Source organism: Pygocentrus nattereri, chromosome 14, assembly GCF_015220715.1.
Source record: "Pygocentrus nattereri isolate fPygNat1 chromosome 14, fPygNat1.pri, whole genome shotgun sequence".
In the NCBI taxonomy this organism is placed as follows: Eukaryota; Metazoa; Chordata; class Actinopteri; order Characiformes; family Serrasalmidae; genus Pygocentrus; species Pygocentrus nattereri.
The window spans coordinates 27,417,595-27,445,408 of NC_051224.1; the positions used below are offsets into that span (position 1 = coordinate 27,417,595).

At 39.5% G+C, this 27,814-nt stretch overlaps 1 protein-coding gene across 2 annotated transcripts; it reads right to left on the reverse strand.

The window, feature by feature from the left end:
• Window positions 1–6,036: 6,036 nt before the first annotated feature.
• On the reverse strand, window positions 6,037–27,427 carry LOC108438923 (G-protein coupled receptor family C group 5 member C-like). Of its 2 annotated transcripts, XM_017717051.2 has the most exons (6): window positions 27,369–27,427; window positions 26,802–27,086; window positions 17,437–18,442; window positions 15,277–15,377; window positions 8,018–8,132; window positions 6,037–6,974 (listed from the first exon to the last, which is right to left on the reverse strand). In XM_017717051.2, coding segments are annotated over exons 3-6 (1,197 nt in total). In that variant the 5' UTR covers window positions 18,416–18,442; window positions 26,802–27,086; window positions 27,369–27,427; the 3' UTR covers window positions 6,037–6,972. The 2 variants fall into 2 exon arrangements, with proteins under 2 accessions (XP_017572540.1, XP_017572541.1); XM_017717052.2 differs by lacking the exon at window positions 26,802–27,086 and having other exon boundaries at window positions 27,369–27,421.
• Window positions 27,428–27,814: the final 387 nt, after the last annotated feature.

A 27,814-nucleotide genomic window follows, 5' to 3' on the forward strand; every position in this document is an offset into this window, starting at 1 on the left:
TAATATGACAAAGTTACTGAGTGAAATGATCATACACAGACATAGATTTCCAGCACCATTATTGCAGTTTCAATTCTTCAATTATGGCTGTAATATACAACAGGAAAACGTTTTCTCAGGATCTGGTTAAAAATGTTCCCTCTGTATTCTCAGCGTAAATGTAGTACAGATTGACTAAATGAATGAAATTATCTGGTACAGATATAGATTTTCAGCATCATTACTGTACTTTAAATCCACTCCAGCTGTAAAGAACAAGGAAAATCACTTTTCTCAGGGCTCTGGTTAAAGATGTTCTCCCATGTATTCTCAGTGTAAAGATGGTACAGATTGACTAAAACTTAGTGAGTGAAATGATTTTGCACAGATGCAGACTTCCAGTATCATTACTTTAAATCTACTCTGGCTGTAATTTACAAGAGAAAAAGCTTCTCAGAGTAAAGGTGGTGTCATTTGAGTAAAAGTTCCTCACTGAAATGACTTTGTACAGATACAGATTACCAACATTATTGCTGTACTTTAAATCCTCTCCAGCTGCATCTCTCCAAGTGGAAACCACTTCCTTGCTGGGTTCTTATTATTCAATTATAATGATCAAACTTGTTGTGCTCAAAGGCAGAACAGATGCTCACTATTTACTGCATTTAGCAGAATTACAAGAAGTGCTTTGTCCACATTTACATTTACAGCATTTAGCAGATCTTATCTAGAGCGACTATCACTACTCTTGCATTTTAACTTAATTTCAATCATTATATTGTAATATTTAGGAAACCTTTTCCATTAGTACCAGCTAAGTGTTCCCTCTGTGTTCTAGAGTAAAACAAACCACTGATGAAAGCTATAAAAAAGACATTACTACCATTACAGTAAAACATAAATTCACTTCAGCTTCAATAAACTTAGACAAGTAGTTTAAAATAATAACACAGACCAATTACTGTGCCGTGTAATGCAGTTTATTTATATCAGCAGCATAAATTTTCAAATATATTTACACAGCTTAGCGAGACTGAAAAGGCTATGGGACGTCTAATGTTACAGTACACCTTTAAAAATACTGGAGTCTGAACAACAGAATGATTCTAAAATATCCTCAGCCCTCAGAGTCAGAACAGAATCATTCATCAAGCTAAATAACTTTGAGCCTTGAGAAAAACCATCGTTGAAGGCGGAACGGGAATGTTAGCTAGCTAGCTGCAGAGACATTAGCATATTTTAGCGATTTTTGTGCTTGTTACGGAAAACACGACCATTATACATCGAAACGATAGTAAACTAAGATAATACAATGACGGTGTATTATGTAATTTTTAACGGAGAAAATACCTACTTTTGTAGCCATCTTGCTGGCTTTCCTTTTTTTGAAAAAGTTGATGACTCATTAAAAAAGGCTTTTGCATCAATTCTAGACTCAGTTGGTATTGCTCAAAATGTAACAGGACCTACGCATTACTGTAATCATACTCTGGATCTGGTTTTGACCCTGGGTGTTAGCATAGATAACCTAGATATTCTTTCTCAAACCTCAGTAATCTCAGATCATTATCTTATTTCTTTTAAACTTCATCTTAGTCATAATATACGTACATCCCCCAGCTACTCTATGAAACGTTCAATAACGCCCTTTACCGCTCAACAATTTACTGATAACCTTCCTGATTTATCAACCATAGTGTACTCTCCAGGTAACCCAGCAGAACTAGACAAACTAACTGATTGTTTAGAAAATACCTTCCGGTCTACTTTAGATGGTGTAGCACCACTTAAACACAAAAAAGAGAGACAGAAAAAACTTGCGCTGTGGTATAACGACCAAACTCGTACTTTAAAGCAATTAGTACGAAATTTTGAGCGAAAATGGCGATCAACCAAACTGGAAGTATTCCACTCTGCTTGGAAAGACAGTATTGTTGAATATAGAAGAGAAATTAATAAAGCCCGCTCAGAGTATCTGGCCTCTCAGATCGAGATTAATAAAAACAACCCTAGAGTTCTCTTTAGTGTTATTTCTAAACTGACTAAAAATCAGGCAGGTACTGATCCTCAGATTCCAGCAATCCACACTAGCAATGCTTTTATGGACTATTTTGATAATAAAATCGAAAATATTCGGGACAAAGTTCAACAGATAAATAGCACATCTTGTCTGTCATCTGGTGTGGCTGATATAGAACAAAATCCAGCTACCGAAGTCAGGTTGGAAGTTTTTAACCCACTACATCATTTAGAACTGGAGAAAATTATCTCCTCATCAAACTGCACAACCTGTACACTTGATGCAGTTCCCACAAAACTATTAAAACAGGTATTACCAGACATAATTAAACCACTATTAACAATAGTAAACTCATCATTAAACCTGGGGTATGTTCCCAAAGCCTTTAAACTAGCAGTAATTAAACCTTTGATCAAGAAACCAAATCTTGATCCTAGTGTACTATCTAACTATAGACCTATTTCAAATTTACCATTTATTTCTAAGATTTTAGAAAAGGCCGTGGCCCAACAACTTGGCTCTTATCTGCAAAGAAACCAGATCTATGAAAAATTCCAATCTGGATTTAGGCCTCATCATAGCACTGAGACAGCTCTAGTTAAGATAACAAATGATCTGCTTCTTGCCGCTGACCAAGGCTGCGTTTCTTTACTGGTACTTCTTGACCTGAGCGCAGCTTTTGATACAATAGATCATAATATCCTCCTAGAAAGATTAGAGAAAATGGTCGGTATAACTGGAACTGCCTTATCGTGGTTCAAATCATACTTGACCGATCGTTTTCAGTTTGTGAGGGTAAATAATATACCCTCCAATTATACAAAGGTTAGATATGGAGTTCCACAAGGCTCTATCTTAGGACCGTTATTATTTACGTTATACATGCTCCCCCTGGGCAAAGTTATTAGAAAACATAATGTTAATTTTCATTGTTATGCAGACGACACGCAGCTCTTCATATCAGCCAAACCTGATGACAAACAGAGAATAAAGAAAATGGAGGATTGCGTAAAAGATGTGAAATCATGGATGTCACACAACTTTCTTCTATTAAATAGTGATAAAACAGAAGTTCTTCTATTAGGCCCTAAAGCTGCTAGAAATAAATTATCACACCTAATGTTGAATCTGGCCGACTTCTCAGTCACACCTGGTTCAACAGCTAAAAATCTTGGCGTTATCATAGATTCAGATCTAGCATTTGATAAACACATATCTAATGTTACTAAAACAGCTTTTCTACATCTCCGTAACATCGCCAAGCTAAGAAATGCTTTATCCTTACATGACGCAGAAAAATTAGTACATGCCTTCATTACGTCAAGGCTAGACTACTGTAATGCGCTACTGTCAGGATGTTCTAGCAGTAACTTAAATAAACTTCAGCTAGTTCAAAATGCTGCAGCCAGGGTCCTTACTAAAACTAGAAAATTTGACCATATTAGTCCAGTCCTATCAGCTCTTCACTGGCTTCCAGTCAAATTCCGCATAGACTATAAAATTCTCCTGTTAACGTATAAAGCCCTACATGGGCTCGCTCCTGAGTATCTGAGAGACCTTATCTCCTATTATGAACCACCACGATTACTTAGATCACAGGGTGCTGGCTTCCTAGTAGTTCCCAAAATTCAGAGAAGCTCTGCAGGAGGAAGAGCTTTCTCTTATAAAGCGCCCCAACTCTGGAATAATCTCCCCGATAATGTTCGGGACTCAGACACAGTCTCAATCTTTAAGTCTAGACTAAAAACTTACTTGTTTAGTTTAGCTTTTGGTAGTTAATGTTAATTCCCTTTAGATAAGGCTGCAGATCCAGGGGTTCATGGACATAGTGAATTGTGGGTAAACTGAGATGCTGGTGCTGCTGTCACTCACTACATGCAGTCACTCAGGTTTGTGGACGGTGGAGTGGGTGAATGCCAGTGTCTCAGGGAGCCTCCGTGTCTATGTTACCTTCTGGCTCTCTCCCTTTAGTTAGGCTGTCATATTCAGACCTGCCGGAGTCATTAGTCACACTCTGATAATTTTTTACATTTTCTGTTCTTCATAAATCCAGTCTAAACTAATTCCTAAATCTTTCCTTCCTCCGAGTTACTGACTGTCCACCGGTCCGGCCCAATACTGATGGATGTCCCACCCTCAAGTCCCCCTGTCCCCCTGATTGACCAGACTGATGGAAGTTTCTGGAACGCAGCTTCTCCACTACAGATCACATCCAAATCTATATGAACTCTAATTGTTTCCACTGTTGATTATACACACCTGAATATATTAGAACTGCGTGGATGTAAAATTGACTTTTCAATGTTTAACTTATAAGTTGTCTGACCAGTGGTAGGATGGTCCCCCCTTTAGATGTGAGTCTTGGTCCTCCCGAGGTTTCTTCCTCCTCCAGCTCTGAGGGAGTTTTTCCTTGCCTCAGCGCTCACGGGGGTTCTGTATATTCTGTATATTATGTTCAGTGTTTTGTCTGATTCTCTGTGCTGTGATTCCCATTTTTGTAAAGCTGCTTTGTGACAACATCAGTTGTAAAAAGCGCTATATAAATAAATTTGATTTGATTTGATTTGATTTCCTTTTTTTTCTCAGAACCCTCTGTTTGGAGTGAGCCTCTGAAAAAGCTCAGTTTGGAGGGCTAGGTTGCCCTAACACTTCGCCCTACCCCTCTATGTCAACAAAAATTGGGACACCTTAACCCTAGACGTGAACGTGCAAAACAGAGGTCTAAGGGCTAAGTGGTGAAATGGGATCGGGCCTAACTCTCCCCGCTAGCTAGCTCTAGCCAACTGCACAATATTACCAGCGCTAGGAGATGAAGGCCAACACATTTTTTCCTCCAAGTCAAGTGAAGCATCTTTTCAAACTGCCGCTGATTCGACATCATAGACAGCTCAACAAGCTTGGAGGCTCTTTCAATTTACTCTGTAACAATAAGCTAGAAGCTGTTTAAACACACATATTAGCACACCTGATTCAATTTGTCAGCCAGTTAACAAGGTCTTTCTGATTTGTATGTCTGTCAGAGTAGGAAAACACTATGTAGGGCCAGGGGCACTGGAGGAGCTAGACCCCACTGATCTAAATGTCTTGTCCTACAGGTGCATGCTGCAGTTCACGGGTTTTTAATTCCAGTAATGGGGGGCTACATTTCAGTACAGTCTGACCATTTTGCTGCTCAGACACACTTTGTTCAACTTAATTGGCATTATTGGCAGCTACAGTAGGTATGATTTAGCAGAGAAGTTAATTGCTTAATTTTCTTGATATCTAGTACGAATTACTTCCTTTGCTAAAGCATCATGAAGAAAAAAAGGTGATGGGTCGACTTCATCATCAGTCCCTGATTGGTCAGCTGCTAAACCCTGATTGTCCAAGAGCTGTTTATGACCCAAACTTCTGAACCCAACGCCCCCTGGAGCAGGTTAGGCATGCAGCATAAGTAACCATGGTAGTATAGCCTGGTAAAAACTGTTCCAAGGTAGAGGCAGAAAATCCAGTGTTAGACCAAACTAAGCTTAAAGTTGGGAGACATGCCTCAGTCCTCTAGGACTGGAATTGGTATAGTTCTTTTTGTGTAGGTCTCATTCTTAATTTTCAGTAACGACTTCAAAAGATACAATGATACAATCAACAGTGGTCAATCAAACTACAGATAGAAGTCATGTATGTGTCAAACAGTCTTTAATATGTTGACATGACATGAGTAATCTCCTCACTAATATTGAGAGACTAAAATCATATGGTTGCACATTATGAAAACGCATGCAAATCAACAAGAAGTTCAACAGAGAGTCCTTTCTATAGAAGTGTATCCACAGTTCTGTGTGATCATGAAGGAAATAAGACCCAGATACAGTAGTATGCAAAATGTTTGAATACTCCTGATAAAAAGTGAAAGTTGAAACACATCCACAGCTTAAATATGGGATTTTTCTGAAAATTCACAATTTCTATTTATTTGCTGAGTTTAACATGTTTGTAAAATATAAAATTTGCCATAACTTTTGCACAGGCCACAATTTATGTTTTATTCCCCCCCCCCCCAATATTTGAAATCAAAATGTGCAGAAGTGTGTTGTCTGTAGAAGATGTGAACTATTTTCAGAAAAAATCATATCATTGCATACATCTATATATTATTTAGTTTTAAAAATATGAAAATTAACATCACAGATAAGTTACATATTATCCTCAGACATGTGTAGAAAAATAAATATGCTTTTATTTTAATCCTGGAATGGGGCCAGTTCAATCAATTCAGGTATAATCAGTTTAAGATTGCTGTCCAGCTACAAGATGAATGAATTAATTGCTTTGAACTGTCAGTAAATACTTAAGTAAATATGAATTACAAGTTGAGCTCCTCAGCTGAACTGCCCCCAACCCAGATTTTAACACCATTATTCTAAAATACCATTATTATAACTGTTATTATTGCTAAATAAAAACAACACCAATAATAATAATAATAATACTTGTCAGCATGTGACCGCTAGCACTGAATGATCCTTTTTACCACTAATAATTACTGGCACATTTGACTTGGCACACCTATGAAGTACTTAAACCCCCACAATCTCTCAGCCAATCAGAGTTTGTGTATATATTTTTTGATTTTATTATCTTCATTTCTCTCCACCACAGCCAGGTACACTCTATTAGCCTGTAAATATTTTGTCTTGTTTGTCCTCACCATAAACATTACACTTTGGACCCTCAAAAAAAAACAGCCTGGGCCCCTCTGCTTTAGGTAAAATCATCCTTTCTTAATTTTTAGAAGTTTAGAAAGAGTGAAAATACATTTGTTATTCATTATTGTAGAGAAAAGCAAAGAACTAACAACAGCATTGAATGGTTGATGAAAAATGGATGGATACAATAAACAAAAAGTTTGAAAAGAAAAGGACCCATACACATGTTGTCCACACAGCGAATAAGAGGAATCCAGAGAATGGTCCAATAGTCACATTAGTGCACTCTGTTTAGAGGAAACACATATATTAAAATCATATTTAAAAGCATGTTTTATTCTGTATCAGTGGTGTTGTAATAAAGACTCATTGCACAAATAATATCTGAGCACTTCTGACTGAGTTCTTTCCAATCTAAATACACAAAAATATCTGCATCAAAAAGCACATGATCAGGGAAAAGAAGAAATTCTAAGTCTAAGGGCTAACAACTTACCGCAAGGGACCTTCACTCTCTTTTATTTAATTTATTAACTCATTAATACCCCGCACTCTCAGAAAAAAGGGTATGAACCTGTCACTGGGGCTGTACCCTTATTGTCACTGGGGTGGAACCCTCAATGCTACATCTCTGTACCTGTAGTCAGGGAAGATTATTATAGTGTAATCCATTGAAATGACATTTTTGACTGCATAAAGTTCATCTCGTCTGCAGGCTTTTCATTTTATTATTCTGTTTTAAAACATTAGATTATGGAAAAGTAAAATATGAACTTGTTGATGTTACGCAACTGGACCTTAAAACCACTGTTGTATATAAATGAAAAGTGTACCTGCACAGAAGCTTGATTTCTGTGTATAATCTGATGTCTGCACCTTCGACTATAAACTGAGCTAACTTTCCTTAGACTGCAACTCATTACATGAGAGGTAAGGGAAGCAGTGTTTATTTTTTTCTAATTTATACACTTATAACGATAACCAAGCTAATAAAAAAATCTTTAAAAGAATTTCAACCAGTACATGACCCACCAGCAATGTGGACGTCTTTTCTAAGTACACTTCTGTCACTTTACATTACTAAAATTAAAAATTTATTCACTGAACTTACTTAACCCCTGTTCATCATCAGAAAATTACAGAAAATTAAAGTTTTTCTTTTCTTCCACACAACATGTGGAATCTAAGTGGACTTGGTGAGCAATGATTTTATTGTAACCCTGTGAAAACCCAATTAAAAAAAACTATCAAAATCAAAATCACTGCCAGACATGTTTCTTCATTTCTAATAGCATTTACTGGAGCTGTTTGAGGCAGCATGTACACTTACACTTCTGGAGTGGGTCCTGTTGGAGACAAAGGTTATCTCTAGGCAGACGACTGCTGCTGCCTGGAACCAGAGGTGGAGCTGTTGCGCTAGGCAGCACTTCCTCATGGGAGATTTCCTGTCATGCAGAAGAGAATCGGGAAAGATCAACCACGGAGATTAACTTTATGGAACATTTTTGCATATTCCCTAGTACATCTTTTACATAAGGACACACACTGTCAGATTGTTGCACACATGTACCATTCACTGATCATTTTGCCAGGTATACCTACCATATAGCATAAATTAATATCAATTGCAATATATCAATCTGTTGCTGCACAATTTATCATCTCCCCTCTTCCACATCTGTCAATGGAAAGGGACCACCACTGAGCAGATATAATGGAAGAGATGTATTAGAGCATTCTTATCAGGGCTCTTAATATATCCTTATTTGTGAGACAAGGTACAAAAATAATTGAGAAAATGTCATTGTTGTGCTGTTTAATGTCACACCGACTTTGCCACTCAGACTTTTAAATATGTAAGTGCAACTACAGAACACAATCACATTCTGTCTGGTTGCATAAAGTGAGACTATACTGATCTATAATCTGTGTATTTGAATACCACATTTAGAACCTGCAGCTCATCTAAAAGAGAGGAGATAGCACTGCTTTACTTTAATACCTGTGCTTGATCTGTGTTACCTGTGTTTGATCTGTGTTTAAGTCTAAAGAAACATCTTCCTTTTGATACATTTTGCGCTACCACTACCCGGAAAGTTCATGATGAACAGATATTGTTATTAAAAACATCCTCCTAGGGGAGTATGCTCTCAACCCCCCTTAGTAAAGGTTTAGCCCCCCCATCCATACAGTACATGTCTAATTACGCCCTCATACTTTACCTTCATTGCTACTTGTTAAAACTGAAACCTTCCCAACCGACAGCAACTTCTTTATTAATGACACTAGCTGTAATTTGCATATATGTTGCTTGAATATATATATATATATATATATATATATATATATATATATATATATATATATATATATATATATATATATATATATATATATATATATATATTTGTAGTGTACATGTAGTAAAGTCTCCAACAACATCCATGGCTTGAAAATGTACCAAGCGAAGATGAAGTGTTCACTGGGAGCAGGAGCAACACAATGCACAGGTTTTCAACTTGGTGAGATGCAGGAGAAACCTGGCCCAGAGTCACCCCCCATAGTGTCCAGAAACTCCATGTGCTGTCTACTAATCCCCCGAGCGCCAAGTTGGACTGGAGGCAGATTAAATGGCCTGCAGCCACAACTTCACTGTGAAAGCAATTTGACAACAATGTCCACCAAATTCTGGAGGCAATGGTGAAGGAAGAGGCCATGACAACGATCAATGTCAGCATCGCAGCTGAACGGTTTGGCAAGGAGGAGAAGAAAAGCTCCAGAACATCTTACTCAAAGAACCAGACAGCTGTGAAGATCCACTAAATTAGAAAGGAGATGAAAGCTCTGAAGTCCCAGCACAAGGTGCCAGGAGAAGAGGAATGCATTGGCCTAGCCCAGTTAATGTGCATCCTACGGAAGAAGACCAGGGTTCTGGGCAGAATGGCATTGGAGGAAGTGACATGAGAGGGCACATAAACAAGCGGCCTTCATCGCCAACCCCTTCAAGTTCACTAAGGACCTGCTGGGGCAGAAGCGCAGCGGAAAACTTGCCTCCTCACAGGAACAAATTGACCAACACCTCACGCAGACATACAGCAACCTCAGAAGAGAGCTGGAGCTGGGAGAGTGCAGCATCCTCATAGATCCCCATGAACCAGAAGTGTCAGAGCTGCAGCTGAAGGAAGTCAGAGAGGTCATCCACAAAGCAAGGGCGAGATCTGCTCCAGGACCAAGTGGCACCTCATACAAAGTGTACAAGAACTGTCCCAAACTCCTACTGTGTCTGTGGAAAATCCTGCAAGTCTTCTGGAGAAAGGGGAAGATCCCAGAACAATGGCAAGTGGCTGAAGGGGTGTGGATCCCGAAGGAGGAAAACTCCACCCAGCTAGATCAGTTCTGCATCATCTCCCTACTGTGTGTTGAGGAAAAGATCTTCTTCAGTGCCATTTCCAAGAGGCTGTGCACCTACCTGACAAAGAACACATATTGACACATCACTCCAGAAGGGCGGCATTTCAGGAATGCTGGACTGTGTGCAGCATACCATTATAGTGACACAGCTAATTCGGGAGGCCAGGGAGAACAAAGGCAACCTGTCAGTATTATGGCTTGACCTGACAAATGCATTTGTCTCCATTCCACACAACTTAGTCCAGCTCACTCAGTTAAAACATCATGTCCCTAGTAGGTATAGAGACCTCATTGCTGACTACTACAGCAAATTCAGGATGAGGTTCTCTTCTGGAGCAACTACATCTAGTTGGCACTAGGTGGAGATCAGCATCATCTCTTTGACACTGTTCTCCCTGGCCATGAATAATCTCACCAAATCCGCTGAGCCAGAGTGCAGAGGGCCCTGAACAAATTCCGGACAGTGGCAGCCACCCATCCGGGCGTTCATAGATGAACTCACAGTCACGACAGAATTGGTCCCAGGCTGCCGGTGGATTCTGAAGGGACTCGAGAAGCTGATGAAGTGGGACCTTATGTGTTTCAAACCTGCCAAATCAAGGTCCATGGTGCTGAGGAAAGGAAAGGTGGAGGACAAGTTCTGGTTTAACATTGCAGGCACAGCCATTCCAACAATCATAGTTCTCTGTGTCATGTGCCAGTCATGAGTTTGGGCCAGGTTTTTGACAGCTCTCTGAGAGACTCAACATCTATCCAGTCAACCTGCGCTGAGTTGGATGGCTGACTGAAATCCGTGGACAAGTCCGGTCTACCTGGAAAGTTCAAAGCCTGGGTCTACCAGCATGGCGTCCTTCCCAGGATCCTGTGGCCCTTCCTCATCTATGCTGTCCCAATCTCTACAGTTGAGACCTCAGCTGCTGCACTACGGCACTTGGAGAAGGATGATACCGGTGGAGGCATGACCAAGCCATCAGCACTGGACTTGTGTGGGCAAAGCAGTTTTGTCCCTCCAAGAAAACCATCGCCTTCATGAGAGCTGGGAAGTAGGCAACCCCGGTCAAATGATCACTGGCTGGTATCCTGACCTCTGCTAGAGACTGGCAGCTGTTGGTGGACCTCAAATGGCAGCTGAAGATCCCCAGCCACATTACTGTCACCACCCTTCGACCAGGCATTGTTCTAATGTCTGAGTCGACCAAGCAAGCCGTGCTGCTGGAACTAACAGTGCCATGGGAGGACCGCTTGGAAGAAGCATTTGAGAGGAAGCGACTGTCAGCAGGCTGGATGGAGAGCGTGGTGCCTCCCAGTGGAGGTTGGATGCAGAGCTTTTGCAGCCCATTCCTTGCCTTAAGCAGTTTAGGCATCGAGGGAGAGCGAAAGAGGAGAGCCATCTGCCAAAGTGGCAGAGAGGGCCTCAAGATGGCTGTGTGTCAAGACAGGAGAACCATGGAGTTGTGGTACCTAGCTAGTCATCTGGGCACAAGCTGGGGTCTGATAAACCCAGGCTGGGTCACCTGGATGAGGGTGTATGATGTTGAAAGACCCAAAACACCCAATGATTCCAGGAACATCACTGATGATGTGTCTACATGCATCAGCAGATGTACTTATACAGCTTGTATTATTACAGCTTAAGTAATTAGAATGCTTTTTCACACTTCTTTGTTCGTAGTTACAAAGACAAAAGACATTAGCCCTTATTAATCAAACTGGCATACAAAGAGCAAAGCTCATTTGAAAAGACACATCATGCTCTACTATGGAGTTTGGCTTCATTCTACCAATTTTTAATCAATCTACAGTGCTTCAAAGACCAGATATCAAACGTCATTATCTCTGATTTGCCAAAGACGACAATAAAACAGTCATATGTCATTGGAGAAGGAGCATTATGCCCTATAGTCCTGTAAAGTTCGAAGTTCAGGCAAGCTACTGTGCTCTTAATTTGGTCTCTCCAGAAGATCACCATGGGAAAGCATCTCAGCAAAACAGATAGAGTGTGCCTAAGTGAAATACAAATATGTATGTGTTATTGGTTACCTGAAGGCTAGCAATGCTATCCAGGGCTGGTTGGAAAAGACATGACATGCTCTACTGATGAAATTTACTTGCACATATTACAATCAGATCTGATTGCATGCTTTGTTGTCTGGGCCATTATCTGTGTAAATATGAAGTGATATGAAGCTGATATATGCACTGGAAGCATACAGTTACTTAATAGCACTTTTGTTACTTATAAAAAAACAAAAGCACAAGTGTTGTTTTTCCTCACTGTACCTAATAAACTGGCACCTAATAAACTGGCAGATCAGGTTATGGTCACATTTAAAAAAATGTGACCCTCTGACCACTGAATGCTTTACACCAGGGGTGCCCAATACGTTAATCACGATCAACTAGTAAACAGTAAATGCTGGTGGATTGTGCCTCATTTAATGTTCCATTATAATTAAACAGTGTATCAAATTTCAACACTTTCTTACTACTTCTGGCAGTGGACTTTCGTTTTGTAACTTACCCTGACTCTTTCAGAAGATGAGTGTAAGTTCTGTCACCCAGAAACTGAAAACTTACTATTTCCATGCAGAGTAGGATGAGGACTTTTTTGGCCCAATCCCATTTTTTCTTTTTACCCCTACCCCTTGTTTTCGAGTGTCACCCTAAGCCCTTACAAAGGGTACAATGGGTAGTCGTTGAAATCTTGCCCTACGAAATGGGACAATCCTTAAAAAAAAACAAAAAAAAAAACACTACTTCATTAACAGGCTACTAGCAATGCTCTGTTGGCAACCCAGCCCGACTTCAGTGATAGGAGAGAAGGGAAAAGTTCAGCAACCTTACAGCTGGGCTATAATTACATGTAGGGTAACATATGCAGGAGGGGGTATAAGACAATTATTTATTATCGCCCACCGAATTTTCCCGTTCCACCTTAAATGGTGCAGCAGTTCCTACACTACAGCAGTTACATTCTGGTGCTTCAGGCGTCAGTACTGCTGGACTATTTAAGGTGCAAAGGGAAGCTAGCTACCGAGACATTAGAGTACTTTTAGAATTTATGCTTGTTACGAAGAAAACGACTATAACATGTTGAAATTATATTAAACTAAGATAATAAAATGTTATCATAATTTTGTAAAGGAGAAAATACTTTTGTGAGTTTCTTTGGCTGCTCGCACAGCTATCTTGCCAGTTTTTCTTTTTATCTCATAACACTCCATTTGGAGTTGCCATGTTGCTCTAACACTTCGCCCTACCCCTCTATCTCAATAAGAATTGAGACACCCTAACCCTAGAAGAGCAAAACTGTAGGGGCAAGGGGTGAAATAGGATTGGGCCTTTGTTACAATGTGAAACTCATCTGCTTGATTTGCTAAGTAGCCATCGCACTTCCAAAGAAGGGGAACAAGGCATTTACTCAGAAACTATGACGATGACTGCCCAGCTAAAAATGAACCCAGGAAGAAAAAGTGTAAGAATTGAACTGCCCAACAGTTAATATTCACAAAAAGCCCAGCTCAAAAGCAAAAGCTGGTACCGTAGCACCATGCCGGGTGAGTCATATTATCGTGAAACACAAGAAATCATTTCAGAATGCAAAGATGGTCAAAAAGAGCTTTAGTTGAGGCAGAATTCTTGTTTCAGGATTTTAAAAACAAAACAGAGACAATGTCAGCTATTAAAGCTCTCCAGTTGTCCAGAAGTACAGTTAGGCCTATGCAGAAAAAAAAAGATATAAACGACTATATGTCCATTCACTCTAATTTGACAAGTCAACATGCCATCAATACTGCACAGCTGAAGATATTTATTAGAATAGTATTTGATGACATTATATTTAAGAAGGAGCTTCTTGCAGTTTTACCTGCACATGAGGAGAAAACATTTTTGTACATTCAAGGAGTTTATTGACAAAACCCAGCTGCCAATGTCTAAGCTTGTATCTGTCCATTCTGACGCCACCATTGCAATAGTGAGTGATATAAATGGGTTTATCGCCAAATACTTAAAGGACAAAGCATTCCCAAACTTCCTTAATTATCACTGTATAGTCCACCACCAGGCACTATGCTCAAAAATGTTAAACATACCCAAAATGATGGATATGTCTGATGATTCAGGCAAAACCTCTGCAGAGACAGCTATTATGCTCATACATGGAAGAAGCTGACGAAGAGCATTCTGATCCTTCGTTACCTACAGATGTCAGAAGAAAATTTCTACAGGATCTTTTACCTGACATCAAAGATTTTCTTTGTATCTCGAACCATAGAGAATATGCCCAACTGGATTACAAACTGACTCTTAGATTATGCTAAGATGTGTCTAATATGTTGAATGAATTTAATTTAGAGCTGCAAGGTAAAGAAAAATGTGTGCTGGACCACTTACTGAAACTGGAGTTACTGTCCTTAAAGTTTGAGTGTCACGACTTAAGGAATATCCTTACGGGACTTAAGGAATCAAAACTGAGCTGTTAAAGCATGGGACATCTTGCGCAACTGAATGGTTCATAGTACACTGAGCAAATTCAGAACCTGGTATCAAATTTCGAATAGCACTTTCAAGATTTTTTTTGCTTTAGCCGATTGCAACTTTCATGTATTTTCCATTTGGTGATGTCCTGGCTTCAAACACTGCGTTGTTTTTCCACATGGAGCCATTTGCTCTGGAAGATGAAATTTTAGCCCTGCAAACTGACATTAAGAAGAAGTCAAGAACCTCTGCTGGACCATTTTGGAACTTGCTAGCTGAAGAAAAGTATCCAAGCTTAAGAAAGTATGTCACATATTGACAGCGTTTTTGGATAACCCTTTTCCAACATAAAAATATGTCCAAACATCAGTCCACACTGATGATCACTTTGGAAGCCTTGAGAACTGGCATTTACAGCTTTTGGCGGATACTCTCATCCAGAACAACTATTTGATTATTTTATACAGGGATGCTCTTATTGGTATAGCATAGGGCGCTTGACGAGGTGGGGGATTGAACCCCAGTCTACAGTGCAGAAAATAGAGATGTTACCTACTACACTATACCAATCACTGACATCAGCAGCTACTGCACAAACCTGGCTGGCACCATTCAGTGCAAATTATCAGAAGAAAGTTAGTGTGATCATGATGACCTGTTCACTGGAAAAAGTAGACCTCCAATTTACACCATACTCACATTAATTGGTCCCTCACTTATGATGGCGAGTTCAGTAGCCTGGTACACACGACTGCGAACCTGCCCATTATATCCGCTATAGGGTGATATCAGCTTCTTTGCTGGAAAAGAGAACATTTATTAGAATACTAAGGGGACATATTGGATACATTAACAAATAATATGAGATATTCTGTTGCAGGCAAATTAAGGTGCAAAAAAATTTCAATTTTGTATGATTTATTTTTGACTTACCTTGGACAGAATCAGACTATCATTCTACAATGTTCTTTGTTCTTATGAGACCCATGAATGATACTGCCTTTTGAAAAAAAAAAAAAGCCCACTGCACAAAAGTAGAGCAATTATGAACCACCAATCTTGCTGTCTAGGCATCAATCTAAACCTTGAACCAATGACCATATTTGTGTTAAGGGCTTTGTGGTAGACATAAATGTTGTACATTTATAGCCAAAGCAATATAATGAGGCTATACTGAATTTTGCCATTATAAAGTGAGTATTGTGCCCTTGTCCTCCAAATATAGTGAGCACTGCAAGTTTTTTGCATGGTACAAGTACTGCCTAGCTGCCTAAATAGCCAAGGGCTTGGGACCTTGATAAATACAATGTAATACCTTAAATTCGTTACTAAAGCATAAGACGGCAATTTTATCACCCAAAGCACCATGCCTACAAACCCTTTGCCCATGATATAATAACTAAAGCATAAACTGCACAATTCTCATTAAATATGCACACTACATAGGCTACTTTTACTTCTGGGTCACAATGAGGTGAGGTCATTGGGCAGAAGGTGGGAAACACACCACAGGGAAAACACACAGGATCACACCTAGGGGTAATTTAGCATGTCTATTTGGCCTGACAGCGGAAGACCATTCCAACTCCACACAGAAAGGACTCTAGTCACCCAGCCAGGGAATTAAACTCGGGCCCTTTTTCCTGGGGCCTAACAGCACTACCCACTGCATCACCTCTCACTGAAGTGTGTATATAGTAACAATAATTTGTTATTGTTCATAATAATTGATTACTTCTTCAACCAGGAAATGCATTTCAGAGTATTACTATTGCCAGACAACCATGACTGGTAAAGTAGGACAAGCATATTCATTCTCTCATATTTCAATTATTTTATGAACTGTTTTACCATTCTGTCAGATAATAATTACCATACCATAATATAGCATTGTTTAATGCAAAAACCTTTTTGCTCACCCAAATAACAACAGCAATGACAATGCTAGAGGCATTGTACTTTTGCCCCAACCCAGACAGGGGCTAAATCCCAAATGGCTCCCTGCTCATAGTGCACTACATAGGAATTAAAACACTCTTACCTGCACCCATATAATGAATATGTCTAAGTACTTATTTGGTTCATTTGATTCAGCGATGTGTGTACAACTCCATATTTAATAAAAGGCACTATTTGGGTGTAGAAGCCAGAATTTCATTGCAGGTTTACAGCAAATCATGTAGTATGTAACCAAAGCCTGTTATATTAATGGGGAAGTGGTTTAAACTGTTAGCTACCTTTTAGCCTATTTGCTAGCTGATCAGTCTAGTTCTAGTTTATAAAATAAGCTGTCAGCTTAACAAACAAACAAAACCAGGTTCTTACTTCATCAATACTTTGGTCCATGCTAGGAGCATTACAGTCAAGATTATTCCATTAACACAATTATGTTCTTTAGTAACTTGGCACTGTAATACAGAATGTGATTGTTGTTGGCACTCATATGAATGTGTATATTGAGTATATTTTACAACAGCTTTGAGATTTTGGCACCGTACTATCCGTTTTCTAGAAATGAGTTCAAGTTTTGAAGATTAAAAACCCTGCATTCAAAACCTGAATCAAAAACATGAGTGTTAGTATGAATCATGGCCTTAGGAACCCCTTCACAAGCTCACTTCATTTATCATATTGAAAAAACAGAGAGCATAACAGAAAAATAGATCCCTAAGAATACAGACACACATTGATGTTAGCAGGTTATTAAATGTACATAATAGCATTTGCCAACAATCACTTGCTCTGCTGGTTTGTAAACATGCTGATACCCCGTATATAGATCTAGATATGCTTTCTAGAAGACCTCTGAACATTATACTTTCAAACAAGATTCATGCAGTATTGTATTAGAAATCATACCTGTATCAAACTCATGCTTTGAGAACGTCTTACTTTCCATTCCACTGCCCTGTCGGCTATCTGTCTGGTCTCTCAGGAAGTTCTCATACACTCTAATACTTGAAAAGCAATGTTGGCCTTCAAGGCTTATTTCCACATCTTCTATGTCTTTGGTGAGAGCACAGATCTCAGGAATGATGTATATCAAGAGGAAAACCCAACCATTAGACACCAGAGCTATGGCCAGTGTGGCATCATCCCAGTTGGAATGTTGTAAAATCTTGTTGCCATGAATATACATCACAATCCAAACCAACCAAATAGAAAAGGAGAGGAGCCCAGTCAACAGGATGTAGAGTGCATCTCGCCAGAATGACTTGTGCGTGTGGGTCATTGATAGCACAGCCATTAGTACTACAGCAACCAATAGTACCATGACATAAATAAGTGCCATGGTAAAATCCTTATTGGTAATATCACATACGCTTCTGATCACTGCTGAATTGTCTTGCGGCATCTGTGTAATTGTCATCCATTCTGTGTTGATAATGACCTCCACCAGCCAAAGACCAAGAGCTCCCAGCCAGAACAGCCATCCCTTTGGGCATTTTTTATGCTGATCCAGTAGTGCCAACCACAGACTATGCATCAGCAGGCATGCAAAACAACCTGCAAATAGCACTCCAAATACAAACCTCCTTGCTGTGCAGGTGGTGCTGTCCTGTCCCATGATGAAAGCAAAGGACAAGCCAAAGAGGCCCAAGCTGAAAATCAAGAAGGTGGCTTGCAGAGCCAACACACTCTTCCTTCTTCTGTCAGTAACAAAGGGTAGGCTTGACACCATGACAAGCAGCAGCAAAAAGGAAGTCAAAATCCCAGCGCTGGCAAATGCCTCCACCACAATGCCCCACACTGCCTTCAAGTCACACAGTGTATAGTAGCGGGGGTCTATTGAGGAAGGACAGCCTTCTGGTGCTGTACTGAAGGAATTCATGGCCATTGACGTGACTGCAAGAGATATTCCAACCTAAAGAAAGATAGCATGCAGTATGTTACATTAGGGTGTTTGCTAAATATCCATTTAGTAAAGTTTTTGGGGTCAGTTAATTAAATATTTTGACATGCCTCTATAAGAAACAGAATAGGTAAAGCTGTTTTGGAATGAAAATGTAAAGTTATACCTTTGGGGTAAGACGTTCCCCTAAAAGAGGTGAAAAGGGTCCCCTCTACAATATTAATTACATACATTTTCATCATATAGACAAAAAGCTGGTTTACTGGTTAGCTATTAGCTGATTTTGAATGGTACCGCTCTGTTTAAATTATAAATGTTATTACTGTTTCTTAATAATAATAATAATAATAATAATAATAATAATAATAATAATAATAATAATAATAATAACAACAACAACAACAACAACAACAACAACAACAACAATAGTCATAACAATTTTTTAATTTCCCAGACTTGGGGTTTTTTCAATCCCTCCAAATTTAGTGTTGTCCAATTCCACCCATTAGCTATGTCTTCTCCAATCACACAATGCTACCAAGAGGGGCATGGGCTTTCTCCAAGACAAGTTAAGTGCCACCATATCTTTTCAAATTGCTGATAACACAACGTCACTGGATATTTCAAGGTGTTTGGAGGAGAACACTAAATTCCATTCATGATGCGTCAGCTAACAGATGCATTTGGCAGGTAGCATCATGCTGAGTGATGTGGGAGTAAGAGAGCTGGTCTGCCCACTCAGAAAGAGTACAATTATGCTTTCTTGGGCTCCCAATCACAGAGAGCTGTGGTATTGCCAGCAATTGAAGTCACAATCTCCTGATGATAGATTAAAGTTTTTTTGAATAATTTCATCTTCATTGAATTTTATCAGTATAGGATTTACAGTGTAAGATCAAAAAGAAAGTAAAATTCTTATTTTTTTCACTCATCTCTACCAAGGATATCAGTAGCTCTGGTGCACACCCTATGTGATGATGTGCCTTCAAGACCATCCCCACATGCGCAAACCAAAAGCTGTGGATGACTGCAAAAGTGTATGCCCTACCAAAAGCGTGGAATGCTGCCTTCAGTCAGATGACAAGGCAGCTATCAGATCAACAAGAGCGAACCTGTCCTGGGCTATTAGAGAGGCAACATGCAACTAGCCACAGAGAACCCACAAATTTCTAGACAGCAAAGACACACAGCAAATGTGGCAGGGCACTCAAGTCATCCCTCACTACAAAGTGACATCATGTTATTGGTGATGATTCCTTGCTCACCGGTGCACTGAAGGATTTCCATGATTTGAAGCACAGAATAACCAGCCTTTTAGGAAGTACTTAGTCTGTCCAAGGCACCCAACGTGTTAAAGGGGAACTCCACAGATTTTGCAAAATTACCTAATCATTCTACGGTTTAGATATAGACTAAATCATTCAGAGTGGTTCGGGTTTTCTAGAGAAATTTACAGAGTCAGAATTGTTCACCCACATTAAGCAACACATTATGAATGCATTGCTTAATACCTGAGACATTTCTTTGTGATAGTTTTGTTATAAAGTTTTGGCCTAAAATATATTTTTAATATAAACTATTACCCATGTTCCCTCTCAACTAAGATCAATGCGCGCAATCTAACGTGCCTTTGTAGTTACTAGCCTGTAGCTACAGCCACTCACCAGGGCTAACACCGGTGTTGTATCTGATTCAGTTCCCCCTCCAATTCATGTTCCCTTCAAATCTGGTCTTCGGGCATGAACATTTACTGAACAGATAACAACGCCAAGCAACACTGGAACTACAGAAAGCAAAAAGGGGCAAAATAAGATTGTACGGCAGCTGTATTAACCCAATCGGCAACAAACAGGACAAAACGTATATATATGTACAACTGTTTACAGTTTACCCGAATTGAAAAGAAAATTTATCACGAAATCTCAATTATACCATGCTATCTTGGGTGAACTTATATTGGGGATTAGGTGAATGCAGCAGTCATTCAATCTTTTTTTGAACCTTTTCGCTTTCCATAGTTCCAGTGTTGCTTGACGTTTTTTCTGCTCAGTGAGTGCCAGTGCCTGAGGACCTGATTTGTCAAAGGGAACGTGAATTTGAGGGGTATCTGAATCAGATATAACACTAGCAGTGGATTTTGTTAACACTTTCTTTTTACAGTTTTCTTACCTATTTTTGGAAGATGGCAGAGTATGTGGAGGACTTCGATAAGGTCTGTTTCTAAATTGTCATAGAGCCATATCGATTTACACCAGAAGAATGACTTGCAGTGGCTTGATGAAGAGACAGCAAACAAGAGAGAGAGAGACTAAGCCTGCCAGCGCCAAAGCAGAAGACCCCAGGACGAATGGAAATTTATGGTGTCAACAACAAACTGCTTGCTACTCTGCTCACTACAGGCCCGTAGCCAGGGGGGATCGAAGGGTTCGTTCGATCCCCCCCCTCGCCCCCTCCACACACCCCCCCGGGGTAAGGAGTAAGAAAAATGGTTAATGTTTCTCTTTACACATTTTGTTCAGACTGTTTTACACCAATCCAGTAGGTGGCGGTAATTCCCCCATTTCTGTTGTTAGCTAGTGGAAAGAATAAGAATCAGGGGATTAAGTTACTTGAGAAAATGGGTAAAAAAGAAGACAAGGAGCGAAAACGGAAGAAATCGGCGGCAACATTGTCCCAAAACATTGGTGACTTGTTAAAAAAAAAAGGCCCAAAATCGGTAAGCTGCTGAGTGCAGGGCTTCTATTTCTTTACAACTCCCCTGCGTTAACAGTGTCGGACAGACAATGGTGGGTCATTTCATGTGAAATCAGTACACATTCAACCTTGATTATTGAATTTTGATGCTGTTTGAAAGCTCTTTTCTGGCTCTACAGAGTACACAAACAACATTGAACTCAACAGTTGGGCCCTTTTTAGTGGCAAGGTAGAACTCCAAAACTGCATTTGCATGAATCTGGCACTAATATTTCAGAGGTTGTTCATGACATCGCAGGCTATGTGTGGAAAAGATACTGACCATTTTAAAATAGTTTTTTTATATTCAGATTTTAGTATTTTAATATCTCATAATTTATACTCGGCTAACTGAGTTCAATGTTGTTTGTGTAGAGCCAGAAAAGAGCTTTCAAACAGCATCAAAACCATCTGTTTGTAATTTAAATTGACATAATCAAGGTTGAATGTGTAGTGCCCTACCCTCTTACTTAAAACATTCTTAGTCCATTTCTCCCTTTATATTAGTGGCAGATTCATGCAAATGCAGTTCTGGGGTTCTACATTGCCACTAAAAAGGCACACAAAGTTTGATTAAAATCTGTGTCGGTTGAGTTCCAAAGTGTCCGATTTCCCGTAAAATGACCCTAAAGGAGAGGAAAAACAGACAGACAGTGAAGGCAAGACCCAATTAAAAAATAAAGAAAAAGAAGGTGAGATACAAAAGATGGAGAGGAAAAATAGACAGACAATGAAGAAAAGCAACAGAGACAGACAGCAACAGAGATACAGAGGAGGGAGAACAACAACAGACCTAGGTGAGCAACAGAGAGAGACAATGAAGTCCCAGCACAGTTGTAGGAAGATTTGAATAAGACGGAACACTTCTATTTATATCATTATTAATTCATGTTTAAGTTTTAATGACCATACCGATAGTGTACCTCATGAAGTAATTCTTATCTATTTATGTCGACAGTAGAGAGATAGGCAATAAAGGACAGCAACATCAGAGACAGACAATGGAGGGCAGCAACAGAGACAATGGAACAAAGCAACAGACAACTGAGGTGAGCAACAGAGACAGACAATGAAGACACATCACAGATGTAGGAAGTTTAAGTAACACTTACATTTATATCAAATTTATGTTAACAGTCGGGAGCAACAGACGAACAAATAAGGACAGCAACAACAGACTCACAACAAACTTCCATCCATCCATCCATTTTCTAAGCCGCTTCTCCGTCAGGGTCGCGGGGGGGTGCTGGAGCCTATCCCAGCAGTCTTCGGGCGGAAGGCAGGATACACCCTGGACAGGTCGCCAGTCCATCGCAGGGCAGACACACAGACACAGACAGTCACTCACACACTCACACCTAGGGGCAATTTAGCACGTCCAATTGGCCTGACTGCATGTCTTTGGACTGTGGGAGGAAACCGGAGAACCCGGAGGAAACCCATGCAGACACGGGGAGAACATGCAAACTCCACACAGAGAGGACCCTGCTCACCCAGCCGGGGAATCGAACCCAGACCCTCCTCGCTGTGAGGCGACAGCGCTACCCACCACGCCACCGTGCCGCCCCACAACAAACTTATAATGAATAAAATATGTCTAAATTAAAAGGTTTGAAGTGTGCTCGTGTATTTAGGGGGCATTGGAGTAGAGAGCCAAATGAATTCCACTTTTGGGGGAAAAAGATCCCCCTCCATCACAATGCTGGCTACGGGCCTGCACTAGTTTATTGGGAAGCACAGTGAGGTGCAAATGTGGTCTATCACAGGCAGATGAATGTTACTCACATAAGCTCTGAGTTTTGCTGACATGTGTGATGCAACAGCGCCAACCCAAACAACACAAGAGGTGTGCAGAATGGAGAGGTAAATATAGAGCATTGTAAGGACAAAAAGAGTACCCACTATTTCACCATTATCAGTATGGCATATACAACCTTTTAAAACACATGCATGTTCAAAGGTCATTTTGGACAGCAGATAAAATGATAATATTTGTAGTGCAGACATATGCACATCTGGTTCCTAGTACTACAACCCCAATTCCAATGAAGTTCGCACATTGTGTAAAACATAAATAAAAACAGAATACGATGATTTGCAAATCCTTTTCAACCTAGATTCTATTGAATACACTACAAAGACAAGATATGTAATGTTCAAACAGATAAACTTTATTGTTTTTTGCAAATATTCACTCATTTTGAATTTGATGCCTGCAACACATTCCAAAGAAGTTGGCACAGGGGCATGTTTACCTCTATGTTACATTCTTAATGATTTTGATCACATCTAAACGGTTGCATCATTAGGTATTTTTAGAAATTGGTGGGGTTCCCCTTTAAATCTGCTGCTGTCTGGGAGATGTTATAGGATCACGAGGGCATTATGAGGTTAAAAGACTATAAAAGACAAGCTGTTAAATAATATCAGACTTTAAAAGTACAATTTAGTGTTTAGTGTAATTACAGTAACTATCATTCTTCATTATTCTTCATCTTTTACATCTGTATGCATTATATGGATTTTCTAGATTTCATTGTCTGTGTAATATATTTAAGGATAAGTAATGATATTCCTCACCTTAGACACAGATTTATGCTGGTATTTTTTTTATTCTCTTAAAAAGTTACCTTTTATAGGGGACAAATGTTACTAAGGTATGGACAGTTGGAGTCTTGTCTTAACAATTTTATTGAACTATGCATATGACAATAATAAGTCTGAACCCTTTCCAGAGTTGACCCCCTCAACACCAAGTGCCTAGCCAGGAAAGCCCAGCAGCAACTTCAATTCCTGCAGAGGATGAGGAGAGCGAACTAAGGGCATTTCCACACTTGTCCCAAATACTACCCACATCTAGGGCCAATTCTAGGCTAGTTTAGGGGAATGGCTCATTATTCCTGGTTTGCTTTCACATACAAGAGTTCCATCCAAAACATGGATCTATAGCCCAGTTCTGTACATCACTTTTCTGTGTGTAGGTTTACAAAATGGTAGACACTTCTTTTCACTTATCTTCACCCATTTGCTGCTTTTTTATTACCATCTTTGGATACAAACACTTACAGACCAAAGAACACCACTTTCTGTCCACAATTATCCTTTTCCTGTCATCATGAAACTTGGAAAGGGAAGAAACACAATGAATTGACGCAGTCATATTACAAAATGAACTTAAACTCCCATGTGGTACCAGGAGCAGATAGCTTCCGCACCAGAGTTCACTGGAAGCTAAACCACAGACCACCACTTTCAGGAGGACCATGGACCATGGATCAATTCTCTGGACTGTTCAAACTCGACCTAATGTACTTAAGTCATATAGAAAGTGTTCCTGGGTCTGGCAAAAAGCTGTAGTGTGAAAAAAATCCCAGGGCAGTTATTTCCATTCATACAAGATCAGGCTATCTCTTTAAAAGAGGAGAGACCTATAGACCCCAAACTAAAAGGAAAATACACATTTTTGAAAATCACTGATTAAATTAGACAAAAACCCCCAGGATAAATAGTTTGTACCAGCTTAGCTTGTTCTGATTTTAGAACAAAGGGGAATTTTTCCCGCTTGCAGCATAACCAGCCAGTCAAATGGCTCATGTAAATGAAAGGAAATTAAATTTCCATTCAATTGCCAACCAGTTACCTGTCTCCTCCTTTATAAAGTCTCTATGTAGACACTTTCAGTCATCCACCAGCCTGACCACAAACCCTTTAACCGTCACTGCACAGCTGAACTAATTGTTTAATTCTTTGAATGCTACTATGGGACACTTTTACCCCAATCTTTCTGTACAGGTTACGGTTGATAATGTTTGCACTAGTTCCTCCACTCATATGCTGCTTTGTCAAATCCTGTATCTACATTTTATGTAGTTCTGTGTGAGGTGCTGCTGTTGAGTGCTGCACCATGGGATTTGGACATGACATGGAATGACATTTCGTTCCAATGTGTACCAGACTTGACTTGATGTGGCATTATATCTGTTCCTCACAGGATTTTAGTGAACAGTGTTTTAGTATTCTTTTTTTTCATTTACACTTTAACTTGCAATCAAAATTGATTAAACCCTGGCATTTTTCAGTGTGAACCAAAAATGTATAAAACCTTTTTGAATTTCAAGTAACTTTGACTGAGAGGTGGACCAGGTGGAAGAGTGTACCACAGTTAAAAATTTAATTCTCTCCACAGTGTGACAATGAAGACAAAAATGCATTTGTTTATGCATTTCACTATGTATATGTATGGGGGTGCACAAGGCCACTGCAGCTCCTAACTAAAATCTTTGGAGGGAACATCATTCATTGTCAAACCAAACATAGTCACTATGATTGGAAACTCAATAGTGAGGAAGAGAAGAGGGTGTATTTTGTATCCAAGATTCTTATCTAGTGGCCAAAACTTTATAATCTTGTGTCCACAAGTTAAAGGTCATGTTCTCTTAAATTACATCATCTGTGAGATACAATCACATTCTTTCAAGACTATTCTACTATTTTTCTCAAGGACGCAAGTTAATAAAACATGACAGTCACACCTGATTCAACTCAGCACCTAATTGCCAGGTTTATTAGATGTGTTTAGTGCAGGAAAATCCCCAAACAATGCTGGACACTCCAGGACCACAGTTAGCCAACCCTGACTTAAATACTTCAGAGACAGCTTTTAGTCATAAACGACAAACCTTAAACCAGATTCATCATAGCCAAGAAAGCACGCAAAGGTTTCTGAAAATGTCCTGTGGTCTGAATTGAAAGACGACATAGAAATCCTTTGATGATTAGTTACATCTTGATGAATGTACACCTAATATAAAGTAGAAAATACAGCTAATCTATCCTATGCACCATATTTTGCTATGTTTATTTGTGTGTAATCTGAAAAGCTGTATTTAAACTGTATTTAAAATATGTCTGGATTTCGGCATAAATAAATGGTCAAGAGGTAAACAAAGTCATTCAGAGTGGTTTGATTTAAAATCCTGTAGTACTAGAGAAACTTAGTCAGAATTATTCACAGTGGCAGTGATGGGATCCCGACTTCTAAAGAATTTAATGCCTCTAAAAGCTCCCACACAGAAGCTGTCTAATGCCTGACAGAAGAAGGATTTTGTCCTAAAACATACATTTAACCACCCCCCCCCCCATTATAATATACCCCCCTCCCAAAAAAAAAAAATATATAATTTTAATATTATGAGCAGTATCAATGATTGAATTACGCAGTTATTTTTTTTTAAAATCATTGAAATTCCTCTTTAAATATATAATATTCATGGAAATGGCATAAATTCTTATTGCACTTTACATTAAAACTAAGTTTTATGTGATGACCACTGTAACTGTCTTTTTATAAATTATACGAATAATAAAAGCCTTTACACTGGACTAGTTCTAAGCGACTGTAAATTTTGTTATACGGAATACAAACTGTTTTGCATTTGGGAGGTTTTATTTCTGTCTTTTAGAACACAGAATGAAAATAAAAGACTTTTTGCCCTGATATAAACATTCATTTCAACTGAATGGCAGTTTTTTAAGAAAGAGTGATGTAACTGCACAGTGTTTACAGTAGGCTAAAAGTACAAGAGTATAAAGAAATAAATGCTGAATAATTAATAAATAGGTCACGTATAGCACGTACCTGGCGCTGAAACGGACTGAGGTTAGCAGCTGTTTACCCCAGTTTGTCTGAAGTGCTCCAACAGGCGCTGAACCATATATAATGAAGTACTGAAGCAACAGCTACTGTGCCAATACAATGTTCTACACAAGGCCACACTCAGCAGAACAGCTGCACATGTGTCAGTTCGAGCTGCTCTCCACACATTTTCACAAACGAATCGAAACCGTCGAATGTAGACTCTTTTATCTGTAACGCTTCAGTCTCACGCGCAACCTGAGAGCCTACAACGCCACCTAGCGCCACCTAGCATGACAAGCAATTCACTCAACGAAATCACAGCCATGCAATGACGTTATAAATCAATATTAAATCAATATTACAGTGCACACGCCGACGCCTCAAAGATCTCACTGTGCCGTAAACAGCTAACTCAATGGATAGCACTGCAAAAATTACACTGTAGTGTTTGGTAATATAATGAGAACCTAATATGAACCTATTTCTCTGTTGGTATATAGTAATTGTAACGGGGAGCGAGGTAGCGGACGCATGTGCGGAGGTAAGCGACTTTTACCAGGGTCGTACCAGTTTCCGACATGACACACAGGTGGATAAGGCAAACAACACCAACACGACGAGCACACAGCAACCAGCGAAAACAAAAGGCAAACACAGGGCTTAAATACACGGGACAATGAGGGACAGGTGAACACAATACAAACGCACATGGAGTGGGAGGAGCCAATCGTGACAGTAATTCAGTAATGATCTATTATATTTCCCTGTATTTGTCTAAATTCACTGGAGGAGATTTATACTTCTTTCTCTTATAACCTTGTCTTATATAACCCCATGATTATTGAGCGATTCTTCCTTCTTGCACATATTTGCAAGCTGCTGTACAAGCACCTGATAAATGAAGCAATATCCTGGTGGCCTGTTCCACTGACTGTCCTCGGAATTACACAGCAATGGTTGCAGCGTCTTCTCAGTGAGTTTCTCAATGAGTTCCTAAAGAATTCTGTCAAAAG